The 15,118-nt window shown below is 27.2% G+C and overlaps 2 protein-coding genes across 2 annotated transcripts; one reads left to right on the top strand and one right to left on the bottom strand.

Annotated features, from left to right (window-relative positions):
• Positions 1-3,246: 3,246 nt before the first annotated feature.
• Cpsf6 (cleavage and polyadenylation specificity factor subunit 6) lies at positions 3,247-8,308 on the top strand. The gene is made up of 10 exons (XM_035096211.1): positions 3,247-3,385; positions 4,051-4,299; positions 4,390-4,617; positions 4,726-5,211; positions 5,281-5,407; positions 5,494-5,858; positions 5,944-6,241; positions 6,325-6,589; positions 7,341-7,421; positions 7,688-8,308. The coding sequence occupies exons 1-10, from the start codon at positions 3,329-3,331 to the stop codon at positions 7,854-7,856; spliced, it is 2,325 nt and encodes a 774-aa protein (XP_034952102.1). The 5' UTR covers positions 3,247-3,328; the 3' UTR covers positions 7,857-8,308.
• A 2,669-nt stretch (positions 8,309-10,977) lies between these two features.
• pink (WD40 repeat domain-containing protein pink) lies at positions 10,978-15,043 on the bottom strand. Its single transcript, XM_035096309.1, has 6 exons — positions 14,416-15,043; positions 14,219-14,329; positions 13,898-14,131; positions 11,727-13,810; positions 11,516-11,630; positions 10,978-11,419 (listed from the first exon to the last, which is right to left on the bottom strand). The coding sequence occupies exons 1-6, from the start codon at positions 14,500-14,502 to the stop codon at positions 11,165-11,167; spliced, it is 2,886 nt and encodes a 961-aa protein (XP_034952200.1). The 5' UTR covers positions 14,503-15,043; the 3' UTR covers positions 10,978-11,164.
• Positions 15,044-15,118: the final 75 nt, after the last annotated feature.

Genomic DNA, 15,118 nt, shown 5'->3' with positions numbered 1-15,118 from the left:
TTTTACACATATTCTACTCTACTTACTGTATTGTATTATATCTCTTATCAGTGCATAAAAATATGTATATATACTGTCCTCGTGTAGTAAATTTTATTGGATTTTATTATTAAAGTGTTATTTATTTCTGAAAAAATTTTTTTTTCATTATAGCAATTTTTTCATTCTTCTGTACACTGGTTTAGCACAGGAAATGGTGGCTCATTCATATATCTATAAATAATAATCTTTATTTTTAAGTTGGAATTGTTTGATTATCGGAGCATATCATTTCAATTTACTTATAAATATTTCAACTCTGTATGAAAATGATTATTTTTGGAAACCGTACATGTAAAGAAAATGTTTTTGTTAATTTACTTATTAATTTTTAAATAGTTCATTCGAAATTAATGTGAATTTAAAATCTATGATAGTATGATCAATAAATCCTCAGAGAATAAAATAGAAAATTTGAATAATTAATTGAATAATGATGAGAAAAAGAATTTCTCGAATAAATTGAACTGAGCATTTATTGTTATATACATAAAAGAAAAATAACTCAGCTGGTATAGAAAGGTGATTATTTGAAATGCATGTATCACTTCTGTTGTATAGTCAAAGAAAAATCGACAATTATTTTTAAAATAATCTCATTGCAATGTTGAATAAAAAATAGGAATTTTTATAAATTATATTCTTCTGAATGAAGGAAAATTTTTATTATTGTCTTTAATTGATAAAAGAAAGATAACTAAGAGGATTTTAAATGGTACATTGATATTCCATCAGAATTTTAATTAAAGCTCTCAAGAGGTTTTAAAAAGAGGTAATAATAATTATTTTTTCTCTGTTTACTGATAATATAATGAAAAAATAAAAAAAATTGAACGTTAATCGTTGAAAAAATCAACAACGAAAATACATCCAAAATATTTTAAAATGCTAATGGATTACAAAAAAAGAAAAAATGTAAAAATTTGGAAGTATCTATGATTAAAATAAAAAGTTAAAAGTATTTCTGTCAGATGGTATAATAATCGTATAAATAAAATCAGTTAATCATAAAAGAATTTATATATGAAATTTGTTTTCTTTCTCAATTAATGGCAAATTGTATTCCAAAAGTGTAATATGTAATAGAATAAATGAATGTTAATTATAGGATAGTCCTCGCATTTATTACAATTGCAATATGTTATTAAAAATAATGTTCAATATTGCTAAATAAAATAATTAAAAAATACCAGTGCGAGAAATTTTTCAGTTCAACTTCAAATTAATTTTAAATATTAGATGATAAAAATAAATTTGTTAATTTCAAAACATCTTTGCTGATCTTTCATTCATTTGAATTGTGCGGTGTGAATGATTGCAAGAAGTTTTGACTGACCGTCCTAAAGAATATGACGTGAATAACGTTATTTCTCTTTAAAAATAAAGTGAATAAAAATAATAAAAAAAAAACTATTTTATTCATTATTACAGTTTGGTGATAAAAGTGCATATATGTCGATAGTTTTCAATTACAATGTAAAATGGTAATGGGAAGTGTGATTAAGAATCAAAGATTTATTTATTAAAAAAAATTACATGCGGAAATTATTACAACAGTATATTGAGTGTAATGATTGATTATTTTCTGTATCACGGTTTCCCAATTACCGCCGGCATTATTTTTTTATTATCAATTGATAACAGAGTGAGGAAAGTGTATACACAATTAACGCATTCACATGGACAGTTATTAAAATATTTTTTTCGTAATAACCAAATGTTCATTGTTCTCAGATTTTCGAAACAATAAATATAATATAAAATAAACAACAACAATAATAAGCATAATAATGATAATGATAATGATAATAATAATAATATTAATAACAATAATAATAAACATCAAAAATGGTTTCATAGATCCAGTTTCATTTGTTCTCATGAAGGTAATTGTAGTGCGGCCTACATTTTACCTAAATTAAATTGTTATTTAGAATATTATACTATTGCATATGTGTAGAAAAATAATATTAAATATATCATGACATTATACATGACATACTGCTCGGGGCATAATGAAATTAAAATATGATTAAAAAAAATTGAAATAATAATTGATTAAAAAATGTCCATGATGAGAATACTTATTGAATGCAAAGGTTATCATGATAGAATAAATTTATAATGTAATTATTTAATTATTTGTTAAAACAAATTGTGTTTAAGTATTATTGATTTCAATCAAGTTTCCATAATAATTTATACATAGAACATATAAACATTATGTTATGAACAACTTTATGTCACTATGATTATCTTAAAAACACAATGATTTCCTCTAGTTATTTTTAAATGTTTATGTTTAACAAAATCTTATATTAGCTTGTAGGTAATATTCATCTGTAAATAGAACTACTAATATTTCAACTCATTAGTAAGTGTTCTAGATTTTTTCTGAGAAAAATCATTAACTGCGAGATATATATGTAAATTTGTTATTATTACTATTTGGTATTCATTATCTTTAATTCGTTATATTTGGACACAACAAATCATTAGATATAAATACTACAACAATGTGGCAAAGTAAACAAGAAAAAGATAAAAAGAAACATATTTTTTGCGAAATCGATTTTTCGTACGTAATCCAATATCATGACTCTTTAAAATATTAATAAGATTTTTAAATAGTATTCTACTATCTACTTTTACTTATGCGACTGTTAAAGTGTTACATTAATACGTCTGCACTGTGTGTCCCACTATAACGAATTCCAATGTCTAATTTTTCGCAGAAAACAAACAATATAATGCTTATGTTGTACACTTCATTTGTAAATATTAGATCGTATTTTTGTCTTTAATGTAAAATCAACGAGAATTTTATCTGCAATTAATGGCTTAGTTATTAGGATAAAGAAAATAAAGTTAAAACCTTATAAAATAAATTTTGTTATTATTTTTATTTTGATATGTAGTAAAATAATTCCTGATTTTCAGTAAATGTTATTCAATGAATTGTATGTTCAATATTTTTTTATAGATTCTAATATTACTACAAGAGAAACTGATAAATATTTTATCATAACCTACTGTTTTCAATTGAAATAATAATAATCTTACTTTTAATATTATATGTTAATGTAAAATTGATATAAAATTGAATTTAAATTGATAATGAATTTTAAAAATTCGAGCATTTTACTCTTCTGCCACCTATAGAGCACATTTGGCATTATTTCAAGTGATAGTTTCTTTTCTCTATAAAATTTTAGTTCATGGTTTAGTTAGGGAAGAAGACACATGCTTGGCGCTTTCATCGAAGCAGTAAAGCGTCGGTGTGCGTAAAATGGCGGATGGTGACATTGATTTGTACGCCGATGATCTTGAACAGGATTTTGCCCAGGTAATTGACTGAAATTTAATACTCTAATATTATTGAAAGATTGCCATTATTATTTTTTATTTGTTCATAAATAATCCGTAATTGTAGAAAGTGTAGAAACACGATATTTTTTGTTGGAGAGTACGGCGTCATGATGGGGCGACAATAACGATTTATTTGAAGCGGCACATACCGCATAAAGTATTTTTTCAATATGAGTCAAATTTATTTAATAATTAACTTTCGTGAAAAAAGTTAACTTCTCAAGTTATAATTATATAACATTAGTATTCTAATTATTTTCTATAATTATTCGATACTTTTCTATTTAATTATGTTCGATTCGCTTAAGATCAGTATCAGTACATAGAAAAGCAAAATGGAGTTGACAATATGAATATCGTCTTATTCAATTTATAAAAATTTTAGAAGTTATCGAAGTAGTAAGTTTTATCAATAACTTCTGTTAAAATGATTAAAAAAAAATATTTACCCTTGTTTATCATAAGATTATTTGCTCCATCATCAAATTTATATGTGAAAATTTTGCACATGAATATAATATTTAATAATTATAGTCATGTAGGATTTCGATGATGATAATTTTATTAGTACGGGTTTATTACTTAATTTGTTTATTTTATTTATCTTCCAATGTCGAAAAATGAATATTGTGTATTTACTAGGATGAATTTGCTGGGGATGGAGTTGATCTATATGATGATGTGATTGCGGCACCCTCGGGGGGAAATGGAGGTGTTTCTGGTGCTAACAGCACTAGTGTTGGGGGCGGAAGTGGTGGCGGTGATGCAGATACTACAAATGCGACAAGTGAAGAAACAAATGGAAATGCTCCATATCATCAATTAGGCAATAATATACAGCCAAATCAAATTGGAAGAAGACATCAACTTTATGTGGGAAATTTAACTTGGGTGAGTGTAATTTTTTTTATACCTCAAACGTTCAGAAGAAGAATATTTAATGAGTGAATTATTATATTTTATTATTTACTATTATTACAGTGGACCAGTGATCAAGATATTACAGATGCCGTTCAAAGTGTTGGAGTATCGGACTTTGTTGAAGTTAAATTTTTTGAAAATCGTGCTAACGGGCAGTCTAAAGGATTTTGTGTTATTTCTTTGGGTTCTGAGCAAAGTATGAGAATTTGTATGGAAAGACTTTCAAAAAAAGAATTACACGGTCAAAATCCTGTTGTAACCTATCCTACGAAACAGGCATTGAATCAGGTTATTGAAAATTTTTTTTAAAAATATTTTAATAATAATAAACTTTAAGATAATTTAATATAATAATTTAAATTTACATGAATAATCAATTTTTGATTTTATTTATAGTTTGAATCACAATGTAAAACAAGGCCAGCACCAGCTCCACAACAAAATCAAAATCAACGGCCTCATAATCCTCATCAGCATCAACAACAAATGCCACCTCATCAACAGCATCCACAACATCCACCTCATACCCAACATCCTCAACAGAATCATGGCCCGAGAATGATGATGGGACCTCCTCAAGGAGTAAGGCCACAACGAATGCCACCGCCAGGAATGGGAGGTCCTCCCGGACCTGGTGGTCCAGGACAACAAGGCCCACCACGTATGCATGGACCTCCTATGGGAGGTCCAGTAGGTCCTCATCATAACATGCCAGGACACCCAAATCAAGGACCACCACCGCCAGGTTATCAACAGGGACATTGGAATGGTCCACGACCTAATGGGCCACCCGGTCCACCTCGAGGACCCAATGGACCTGGTGGTCCACCACAACAAGGACCTCCTGGTCCTGGCCCTGGCCAACATAGACCTCCTGGAATGGTAAATATTTCAGAAACTGGTGAACGTTTTTTTTTTTATATATTTCAACCCAAATTTTTTTTTATTTAGCAATTTCATGGAGGACCCCCTGGTCCACCAGGTCAAGGACCACCACGCGGCCCACCTGGACATCCAGGCGGACCCCCTGGAGACCCAAGAGGTGCACCACCTCGTCCTGAATGGAATCGACCGCCTGGTATGTCAAGTTCTATAGTATTTTTTTATTTAAATATCCAAGTATTAGCTCTTTTCAATATTTAGGTATATCGCATGAACTACAAGGACCTCCAGGTTTTCCTCAACATCAACATATGCAAGGCCCACAACCCGGTCAAGGACCGCCTCAACGTGGACCGCCACCTGGAAGCATGGGTGGTATGTTACCAGGTCCAGGTGGACCACCTCCAGGTCATGGTGGACCTCCGCAGGGACCTCCTCAAGGCCCACCCGGAGGTCCAGCTCCTCATGTCAATCCTGCATTTTTCCCACAAGGTCCTCACCAACATCCAGGACAACATCCGGGTGGACCACCTGGTGGACCTCATGGACCTCCACACGGCCCTCCTCATGGCCCTCCACATGGACCTCCTCATGGACAACCGCATGGACCACCTCATGCACCTCCTCATGGTTATCCGGCTGCTCAAGTAAATATTTTTTACAAAAGAACTCATAAAAATACACATAATCAAATAAAACTTGGACATTAATTTTGAAAATTTATCTTTTCAGCCTCCATATGGCACTCCAGGACCTGATCATCGCCCCGAAGACGCACCTCAAATCAGAGAACAAGAATTTGAAGTAATTATGGATCGTAATAGAACTGTTTCATCTTCTGCTATTGCTCGTGCAGTTTCGGACGCTGCAGCTGGTGAATATGCTAGCGCTATTGAAACTTTGGTTACTGCAATATCTTTGATTAAACAATCTAAAGTTGCCGGTGATGATCGATGTAAAATTTTGATAAGTTCTCTTCAAGACACATTACGTGGTGTTGAAACTAAGAGTTATGGATCTGCTCGTCGTGGTAAGTAACTTTTGTGTTATAGAGCTAAAGATGATTAATTTAAAATTTATCATGCTAATAATTATGGAATATATTTAAAATAGAACGTTCGAGATCACGTGATAGAGATCGCAGCCATCGACGTCGACGTGATAGATCAAGAAGTCGTGAAAGAGAATACCGGGAACGTAGTAGAGATCGAGATCGTGAACGAGATAGAGATAGAGATCGTGAACGTGATCGTGATCGTGAACGTGAAAGAGAACGCTACTACAATGAATCTTATCCGAGAGAGAGATCCCGCAGTCGAGAGCGAGACCGTGAACGAGAACGAGAGAGAGAATACAGAGAACGAAGCAGAGAAGAGAGGTAAGTTAATTTTTATTAATTTTTTATAAAAAAAAAATTATCGATGAGTACAAAACATTTTTAACAAAATATGAAAATCAAATTTTCTAAAATTTTATGTTACGAATGATTATCAAATTCTATTTGATTTAATATTTTATAAACATTAATATTAAAAAGAAAAACATGAACAATGAACTGTGAGAAGTTCTATTAAAATTACTGTTAAATTATTAATAAATTGACAGCTATAAATGTGCTTGTCATGATTTTGTGATAGTGTGTTAAAGTTTAATTTTTTCTTTCACTAACGACTAGAAGAAAACAAAATTAATGCGAAATAATTAATAAATTAAGAATGTATCAAAAATTATAAATGTGTGATTGTATTACGTTTCATTGACAGTTTTTTGTAATGTAAAAACTCATGTGTAATTATGATTAATTTTCTATCACCATGTATCGAAATGCCAATTCGTTTATTTTTTAAAATTATTATACAATATTTTTAAATGTCATAGATTGAGATCAATGTGACTAAATATGATAAGTTATTGTAAAAAAAAACATTTTTTCTTGCAATTGAAAAATGATAAAAAAAATCGAGCAGTTAATTAGATACAATACGTTTAGAACAAGTAATGATTGATTTGCAAAACGATTTTATTTAAAACAGATAATTGTAATAACTTCATTTTCAGTTTAGATTTTTTGTTATTAAAATAAGTTTAGTTTTGTTATTGTAAATTATATAAAATAAATTTTTGAATAGTACAACTCGTCAGGCAGCTAGACCAAGAGTAAAAGAAGAGCCTTCTGAAACGGCACCTGTGTCATCTTCCAAGCCTTCTAGGTAACACTTTTTCTAATATTCAATAACTATATGTTATGATTAAAACTTTTGTAATTAGTATGATCAAGAAAAAAAGTATATTTATGATCAATAAATATGAAAAAATTTATTAATATTAAAACTACGATTGTTGTATATAATTTGTAAATTTTTTTCTTTCCGTTTCTGCTCTAAGGAAATATTTGTAAATCTACAGAAATGAATAGAAAAAAATGGCCATAGTTTAAGTGTTGAGGCTAGATAATACGTTGATGTATATTGTCTAGGTATTATGACGATCGCTACAGGGAGCGTGAACGAGATAGAGAACGTGAACGAGAAACAAGCCGAAGACCAGCAGAACGGGAAAGAGAGCCAGAACGAGAACGTGAAAGAGAACGTGAACGAGATCGACGTGATGAACGAGGAGATTCTTCACATCGTTCCAGACATTAAATAATTCTATAATTTAGTCTACGACTATATGAAATAATAGTATCGACAAAAACATACTATCAGTTTATTCCATTTTCTTTAGATGATAAAAAAAAAGTAAAAAAAAAAAAATAACGAAAATGATGAAAAAAACATATTCATTCACATACAATAATTTAGTAATCATCGTTGTCATCAATATAAGATTTGTCAGTGGCACCCAAAGATTTTTACAAAAAAAATGTTATAAATGAATCACATTAATTTTAAAGACATTACTTTTATCTATATATATATATATATATAAATATATATATGAATTAGTTGGTATAAAAAAATAAGTAATTTTATTGCATATGCAGTAAATATTGTGACCATACAGTAGTATCATTCAACAATTAACTTTTTTTTTCGATATGCCACATGTATTAATATCAATATTCTATATGTAGATGTAGGTTAATTAATAATTATGAATTTAGATTTAACTTGAAGAAATAGTTACAGTAAAAAACAGCAACAAAAGAGTGAAAAGTGATGAATAGTTTTATGACTTATTGCAATAATGGATATATCACGCGAATTGCGACGCAATTTTAAATAAGAATTGAATTCACAATAATGTTATATTCATCATGAAGTATAATGAAACAATATAAAGGTATTTGGAATTTATTTCGTCGCTCTTCAAGATTGTAACAAAAGTTCGGTTTCGAAATATATATAAAAGAACATGTCTTTATTTTATTCATCTGTAACACTGAATCCTAAAAATTGTTAGTTTATTATTTTTTGCTATTTAATAATGCTTATTATAAGTCTCTTCGAAAGAAAATATCAGCTATTCATTATCTGATATTTTCTTTATTGAATTTAAAAAATTCTTAAACCAATTATTATGTAAAAAATAGTTAATGTGATATCGAAAATTGTATATATCATTTTTCAGTGACAAACTAATTTATTTAGTACTCTACATACTAATTTTAAATTGGCTAATTCATAGTTGCATACTGCAAGCCAATTGCATTACCTAAATGATATAAATATAACGATATGTCTGCCATTTTTAAATGGTATGATATTTTTATTTAATTATAATCATATATTTTTTGTGAGAACTGTTTGTTTATTATATTATTCTTATGATATTTAATATTGTTTTTCTGATCAATTCTCACAAAAATATAAGAAAAAAACGTAGATGATCCTGTAGATATTCCAACTGATACATTCCCGTCTTTTTTATGTTATATTTTATTATTATCAAGTTGTTGAATGCATGCAGCTTCTAAATTACTGATTATGAAAAAAATGATTCATCAAAATTAAGAAATGATGAAAAAATCAACTACCTATAACTTTATAATTCACTGTTCAATATTTTAAACGAATATCATAATAGTATTTATAATGAAATAATCGATTGCTCAGTTATGAGTATTAATGAACAGAAAATTACAATCAAAAAATTTAAGTTTATCATTACAAGCGAAACATACATTTTCATAGAACGTTAATGAGATATTCAAACATTTTTAAAATGTAATTTGACATATGCTTTATTTTTATTGAAAAAGTTTTATGGCTGTGACAAATTTTATATGTAACATTTATGAAATATTCTTTTTTCATAAATGTTTGTGTTATGCAAAAACTTATTTAACTATGTGGGGAATTCGATATAACGAGATTCGTTTTTGCATAATGCAGTTCAACTATCAATGCTCAACTATATAGGCATAATTAAGTATTGAATGCTAAGTAATACAACAATAATCTTTTTATCCTTTTCTTCGATAAACAAGAATTTTTATTTTATGTATCATCTATATTTATATGAATTTCAACTAAGCAACATTTTGGTTTATCGTAGATTCTTGCTAATTTCTTTAACGTCTTAATACTTATAAATATTAAACTACAAATCAGGATTACTTCGGAATAATTCGTAGAGGCTTACAGGGTAAGTTTCCATAATGTTAACGTACGAAAATTGTATCAATAAATGTATGTAATATTGTTAAATTTTATATGACACACAATGTCGAGTATACTGCATCAATCTTTTAATCTCATCTAATATCAACAGAATAATTTTCTTAAAAAAATCATGATAGTAAAGTTATTTATGATTATATAATTATCTCGCAACTAAATTATCATAATTGTTATCATTATCATTATTATTGTTATCATTTTTCTATTATTTATTATGATAAAATAATGCGGCTGTGAATAATCAATGAAAATAATTAGATTGAAAATAATATTATTTTTATACTGTGCAAGTTTTATGAATTATATCGAGCGCAATGAAAAGAAAATGGAAAGTACAAAAAGTAGCAGATTTTAAAGCTGCTTTCAAGTATATTTGATTTTATATTGCGAGATCAATTTTTCTCTTCATATGATTTCTATTTTTTCTTCATTTATGTTTATTTATATTTTCATTTTAAATCAAAAATGAATTTTATTTTATTATAGTATTATCGATATCACTATCATATTGATAGTTAACCATATGTAGAAAATATTGTTATTTAATCATTTATCACAAATCGTTGAAAAAAATGTAAATTTATTATATTAAGTACAAGGCAAACAAGCGGTCTTGGTAGGTATTATTTAAAAAGATTTTAATACACAATTATTGTCAATTATTTACAATATTTTTTTCTCAAGCTGTGATAAATGTAAAAATAATTATTGTAAGGTAAGTGTTAAAAATCGAAGAGAGTTTAATTATAAATTGTTCTGTGTTATTAGGTTTCTCATGCTATTTTACTGTTATGTATTGTGATGTACATCTTTATATATTAATTGTGCCTTATATTAAGGCTGAAGTATTTAGCTTTTGTATTATTTCCAAATTTTTATTTCTTTATAATAACATATGTTTAAAATATGAAAATTATCATTTTTCTAATAATTTTCACTATAGTTAAAATAATTGTAAAAGTTTATTTACAACTTTCAATCGAAAAACACAAATACGTATTTTTTACTAAAATTCAATTAAAGCTTTTAATATTGTACTATTGAAAAATGTATTTTTCATATTATTAGCACTTAAAAAATAAAACAATTGTTAAAAAAAAAAATATCACAAAAAAGAAACAATAATATTACACAGTTAGAATCAGCAAGATTTTTATTTAAAATTTCAAATTATTTCGATAAATTTTTGACGAAAAAAATATAATTTGGCACAGTTGTATACTATGTATATAGATTAATATTCAATAGAAATCAACATGATGTATAATTTATACTATTTTTACGTTGACAATTTATCACCAAAGAGTTGGATGCTTTTGTACAATAACTTATGAATGTAAAAAACATTTAGTTATTTTTTTTTGTAAAACACAATTAACATGATAGGCATGGCCACATGGGAATATTGAAATACCATTATTCCCTAATAATACCGGAGTTTGTAATGAAAGCGTGCACGAAGAACAATAAGAAACTTTCAATTTATAAAGCATCCCCCAATGAAAAACTCCACTACCAAAAATGGCTTTCTTAACTGGCCGTTCAAGGTCTTTTTCTAGTGCTTCTACAAGTAATTTTTGTGCCTGAAAAAAAAAAAAATAATTAAACATTTTATTCATCAATACTGCCATATAAAACTTTTATACTAAATTAAAGTGAAAGACAATAAAAAGTTTTACCTCTGTAGAACATATGGAACCATATTTACTGTCTAATTTATGTTCACCGAATTCAACAGTATGCTCAAGTCCGTAACGACCCAATAACTTAGTAAATATAAAAGATTGATATAAACTGAAAAAAATGATAATTATATTAGAACATATAAATAGATATTTTTTATTATCATATTTAAAAGTAATTTTCATTGTGTTATTGAGTGATACATACTCTTGTTTTAATTTTATATGAGGTAACGATTTTTCTAGACGACGAAGAAATGTCATGGCATTGTCAAGACCACGCTTTTTCATTATTTCATGAGTAACACCACTCCAATTGATGAGATCTGTATTGTTTGTGTTTAGAATTTCAAATCTTCGATTACAATTTAAACAGTGGCCTCTTTCCAATTTTTTTATGTATTCAATAAAAATGTTCCACTGATTATCATCAAGTAAATAAATTAAAAGTGATAATATAATATTGTCTGTAGTTAAAAGGCACAAAGGAATAATATCATCTTCTAAAACATTCTCGTTGTCAATATAAATCATTAAATATTCTCTCCACATATAAGGTACATTTTTACAGAGAAGAATACATTTATTTTTATCTATTTTAATTAATGTTTCAATTAAAAATTTTCCTACTTTAAAAAACTTTGGTTCATGACATTGTTCAATGGCTCGTGGATATCCACAAGTACACTCTAAATAATTTGATGAATTAAGATCTACAAAAGCTTTCATCATTTCATTTAAAATACAATTATTGATATTTGTAGATACTAAATTAATTGATATATTCTCTAGAAGAGTAAAAAAATAATGTCGTTCAAATGATCTAATAATCTCATAAATAAAATGTTTTAATTGAGTTATATTTTCATATTTACTATTTATATCATTTATTGTTTTTGTTACTCTATCGATAATTTTTTCTATTTCTTCTATAGTTTGAGAAGATTTTAAAGTACCAATTAATATATATAAAGGTTCCAAATTTGATTGAATAGTTGACATAGCTGTTTCAATTTCTTTTGATTGAGATTCTTGGTATTTCTGATAATCATTTGTTAATAAATTTTGTTCAGTTTTATAATCACTTAGTTCAACTTGTGATAAACTATGAGTAATTTGTTTTACACCATTTTCATGGCTACCTCTTTGGTTCATTGTCATGTCATTTATATTTTTTTTCAGATTTTTATAAATTATTTCTGAGTCAGAAGACTCATTATCACTTTCATGATTTTTACCGTTTTTCATATCATTTATTGAGCTAATAGAATTTTCAGCCGTTGAATTTAATGAACGGCTGTCTTCGGTACGTAATTTTCCAGGACCTGAGTTAATAAGCATAATCCCCGAATGTAATCGTTGAGGTGTATTAATATTTAATTGTATCACTGATATTATTGGCTGAAGTGTATTAATAATCTCACTACTTTCAGTATTATTCCAATCAATTTTGTTTAATTTATCAATATTTAATAACACTTCATTATTCGTTATAATTTTTTTCAAATGTGATGAAAATATTGTACATGCCCGTAAACAATCATTATATAATTTACATTCGAATAATTTTAAAATTAATATATCAATAGAAGAGAGCAATAGACAATGAAATGTCCCTAAAACTGTCATTAAATAAATTTTGTCATCTATGACATTAATTATAAAAATATTTGAAAACTCATCAGTCCATAAAATTATATTTGTATTTATAGGATCAATAATATATAAATTATTAGTAGTATAAGAGAGTAAATATTTTTTACTAATTACATTTAATCGAGAAAAGTTAAATGTCTGCATGCTACTGAAATTTTCATCACTTTTTTCTGTATTATTAAATGTTTTGATCATAGATGATTTAAAAGTAGATGTTGGAGTAGCAGATAGAGCTTCTCTAAATTGATGGGTTTTTAAAACTGTTCCATGAATATTGACTTCCCACAATCTACAGCCAGGTCTAGCACAATATATTTTTAAACTTTGGTCATGATTTATATCATCATTTAATCCCATAATTGAATTCAAACCAATACTTTTATTGTGAGTTTTATCATCATCTGAAGCTTTTTCAGAATTTTTATCTAATTCAGTAGATGTTTTGAAGAAGCATCCACCGAATTCACCATCTCGTATTTTATTTCCGATTTGTTTGAATTGTTCATGGGTTGTATCACAAATATAACATCGAGTTAATGTCGATACTAATAAATAATGTAAGTAATAATCCATCTGTACAATGCTAGAGTCTAGATGCATCAATGCACAGGATGGAGCTTGAAACATTCCATTTACCTTAAAAAAGAAATCAATTTACTTTTTAATAATATTATTAATAGACATATTATTAATTTAATTGATAAAATTATAAATGCTTCTTACAGTAAAAATAGATAAGATAATTGTAGATATTTTGCCATTATTATCACCAACATAAATTTCTGAACTTTTTGAATTCCAACATAAACACGTTATTATTTCTCCAATATGTTCATTAGATATTGATAATAATTTAAAGACAGGCTTTATACTAACGACACATACACTCCCTCGTTTACTTGATAAAGCTACAGTTTTTTCGTCAGGTGATATCAATATATGAGTTACAGGACCCTCCTGTCATTTTAATCAATAAAAAAAATTATATTAATAATGAATGAAATGAATGCTTTAATTTTTGGAGTAAATTGAATATTTACTAACCGAAAGAGGCATTAATTGTTGAAAAACACATGATTCTCGAATAAATAAATAAATACTTCCACTTGTAGAACCCAATACAATGTAATTTGTTGAAACGTTTATGCATGTATACTATTAACATAGAAAATATTAGATTTGAGTTTTAATTAATTAGACAATATTTTTAGATAATAAATCAAATTAAATTGATAAAATACTTTAATTCTTTGAGTAGCAGCAATAGGTTTCAATAATAATGAATTAATGTCTTCATATTCAGAGAGTATTAATGCACTTTCCTGCATAATTCATATAAAAAATTTCGAGTAATAAAGTTTATATTAATATTGTAAAAACAATAATTTTTTCAATGGAAAAATTGAACAACCAAAATTATTTAACAACTAAACACTTAACAATATTTCTACAGGTCGTAACAATAATAACAATTTCTTCGCATTTGTATCAGCAGAGTATTATTGAATGAACATAGAAACACGAACTCCAAGATTTCGTGATATACAAGAGCTTAGTACATGAGTTGACTATGTGTAGTGCTCCAATCTATTTTGTTAAAACAAATTAATTTGTCTAAAGAATTCTAATAATCAAATAACAATATTACTTTAAAAGTACTTCACTGTAAAGCTAGTTTATTATTATAGAACTACTATTTCACAATATTATGCCAGCTAAAATTGTTTTGAATTTCCACAATTTAAATTCCGGAAATTGGCGCTAAATTGAATCAGGCAATATGGCCGTTCGTATTGAAGTTAACTTCAGTTCAAGCTGCTTTTTGAGGTGTCGTAATAATTACTAATGACAAAAAATTCGATGCAAATTGAATTATCTTGATAATTTTTCAATTGTAATTTGTGAATTAATTTAATTTTTCAAAATTCTTATTCCTATATCAAA

The sequence above is a fragment of the Chelonus insularis genome, unplaced genomic scaffold (genome assembly GCF_013357705.1).
Source record: "Chelonus insularis isolate UGA/USDA-ARS -01 unplaced genomic scaffold, ASM1335770v1 contig_139_pilon, whole genome shotgun sequence".
NCBI classification, from domain to species: Eukaryota; Metazoa; Arthropoda; class Insecta; order Hymenoptera; family Braconidae; genus Chelonus; species Chelonus insularis.
This window is presented reverse-complemented; position numbering and strand designations above follow the sequence as displayed.

Excerpts from the sequence above, each read along its gene's own strand:
- Cpsf6 (XM_035096211.1), top strand. The coding sequence starts at position 3,329 with ATGGCGGATGGTGACATTGATTTGTACGCCGATGATCTTGAACAGGAT. Across the intron at positions 5,408-5,493 it reads TGAATGGAATCGACCGCCTG|GACCTCCAGGTTTTCCTCAA; the intron begins GTATGTCAAGTT and ends ATGAACTACAAG. Across the intron at positions 6,242-6,324 it reads TTATGGATCTGCTCGTCGTG|AACGTTCGAGATCACGTGAT; the intron begins GTAAGTAACTTT and ends TATTTAAAATAG.
- pink (XM_035096309.1), bottom strand. The coding sequence starts at position 14,502 with ATGCAGGAAAGTGCATTAATACTCTCTGAATATGAAGACATTAATTCA. Across the intron at positions 14,132-14,218 it reads AACAATTAATGCCTCTTTCG|GAGGGTCCTGTAACTCATAT; the intron begins GTTAGTAAATAT and ends TTAAAATGACAG. Across the intron at positions 11,631-11,726 it reads CATATAAAATTAAAACAAGA|TTTATATCAATCTTTTATAT; the intron begins GTATGTATCACT and ends CATTTTTTTCAG.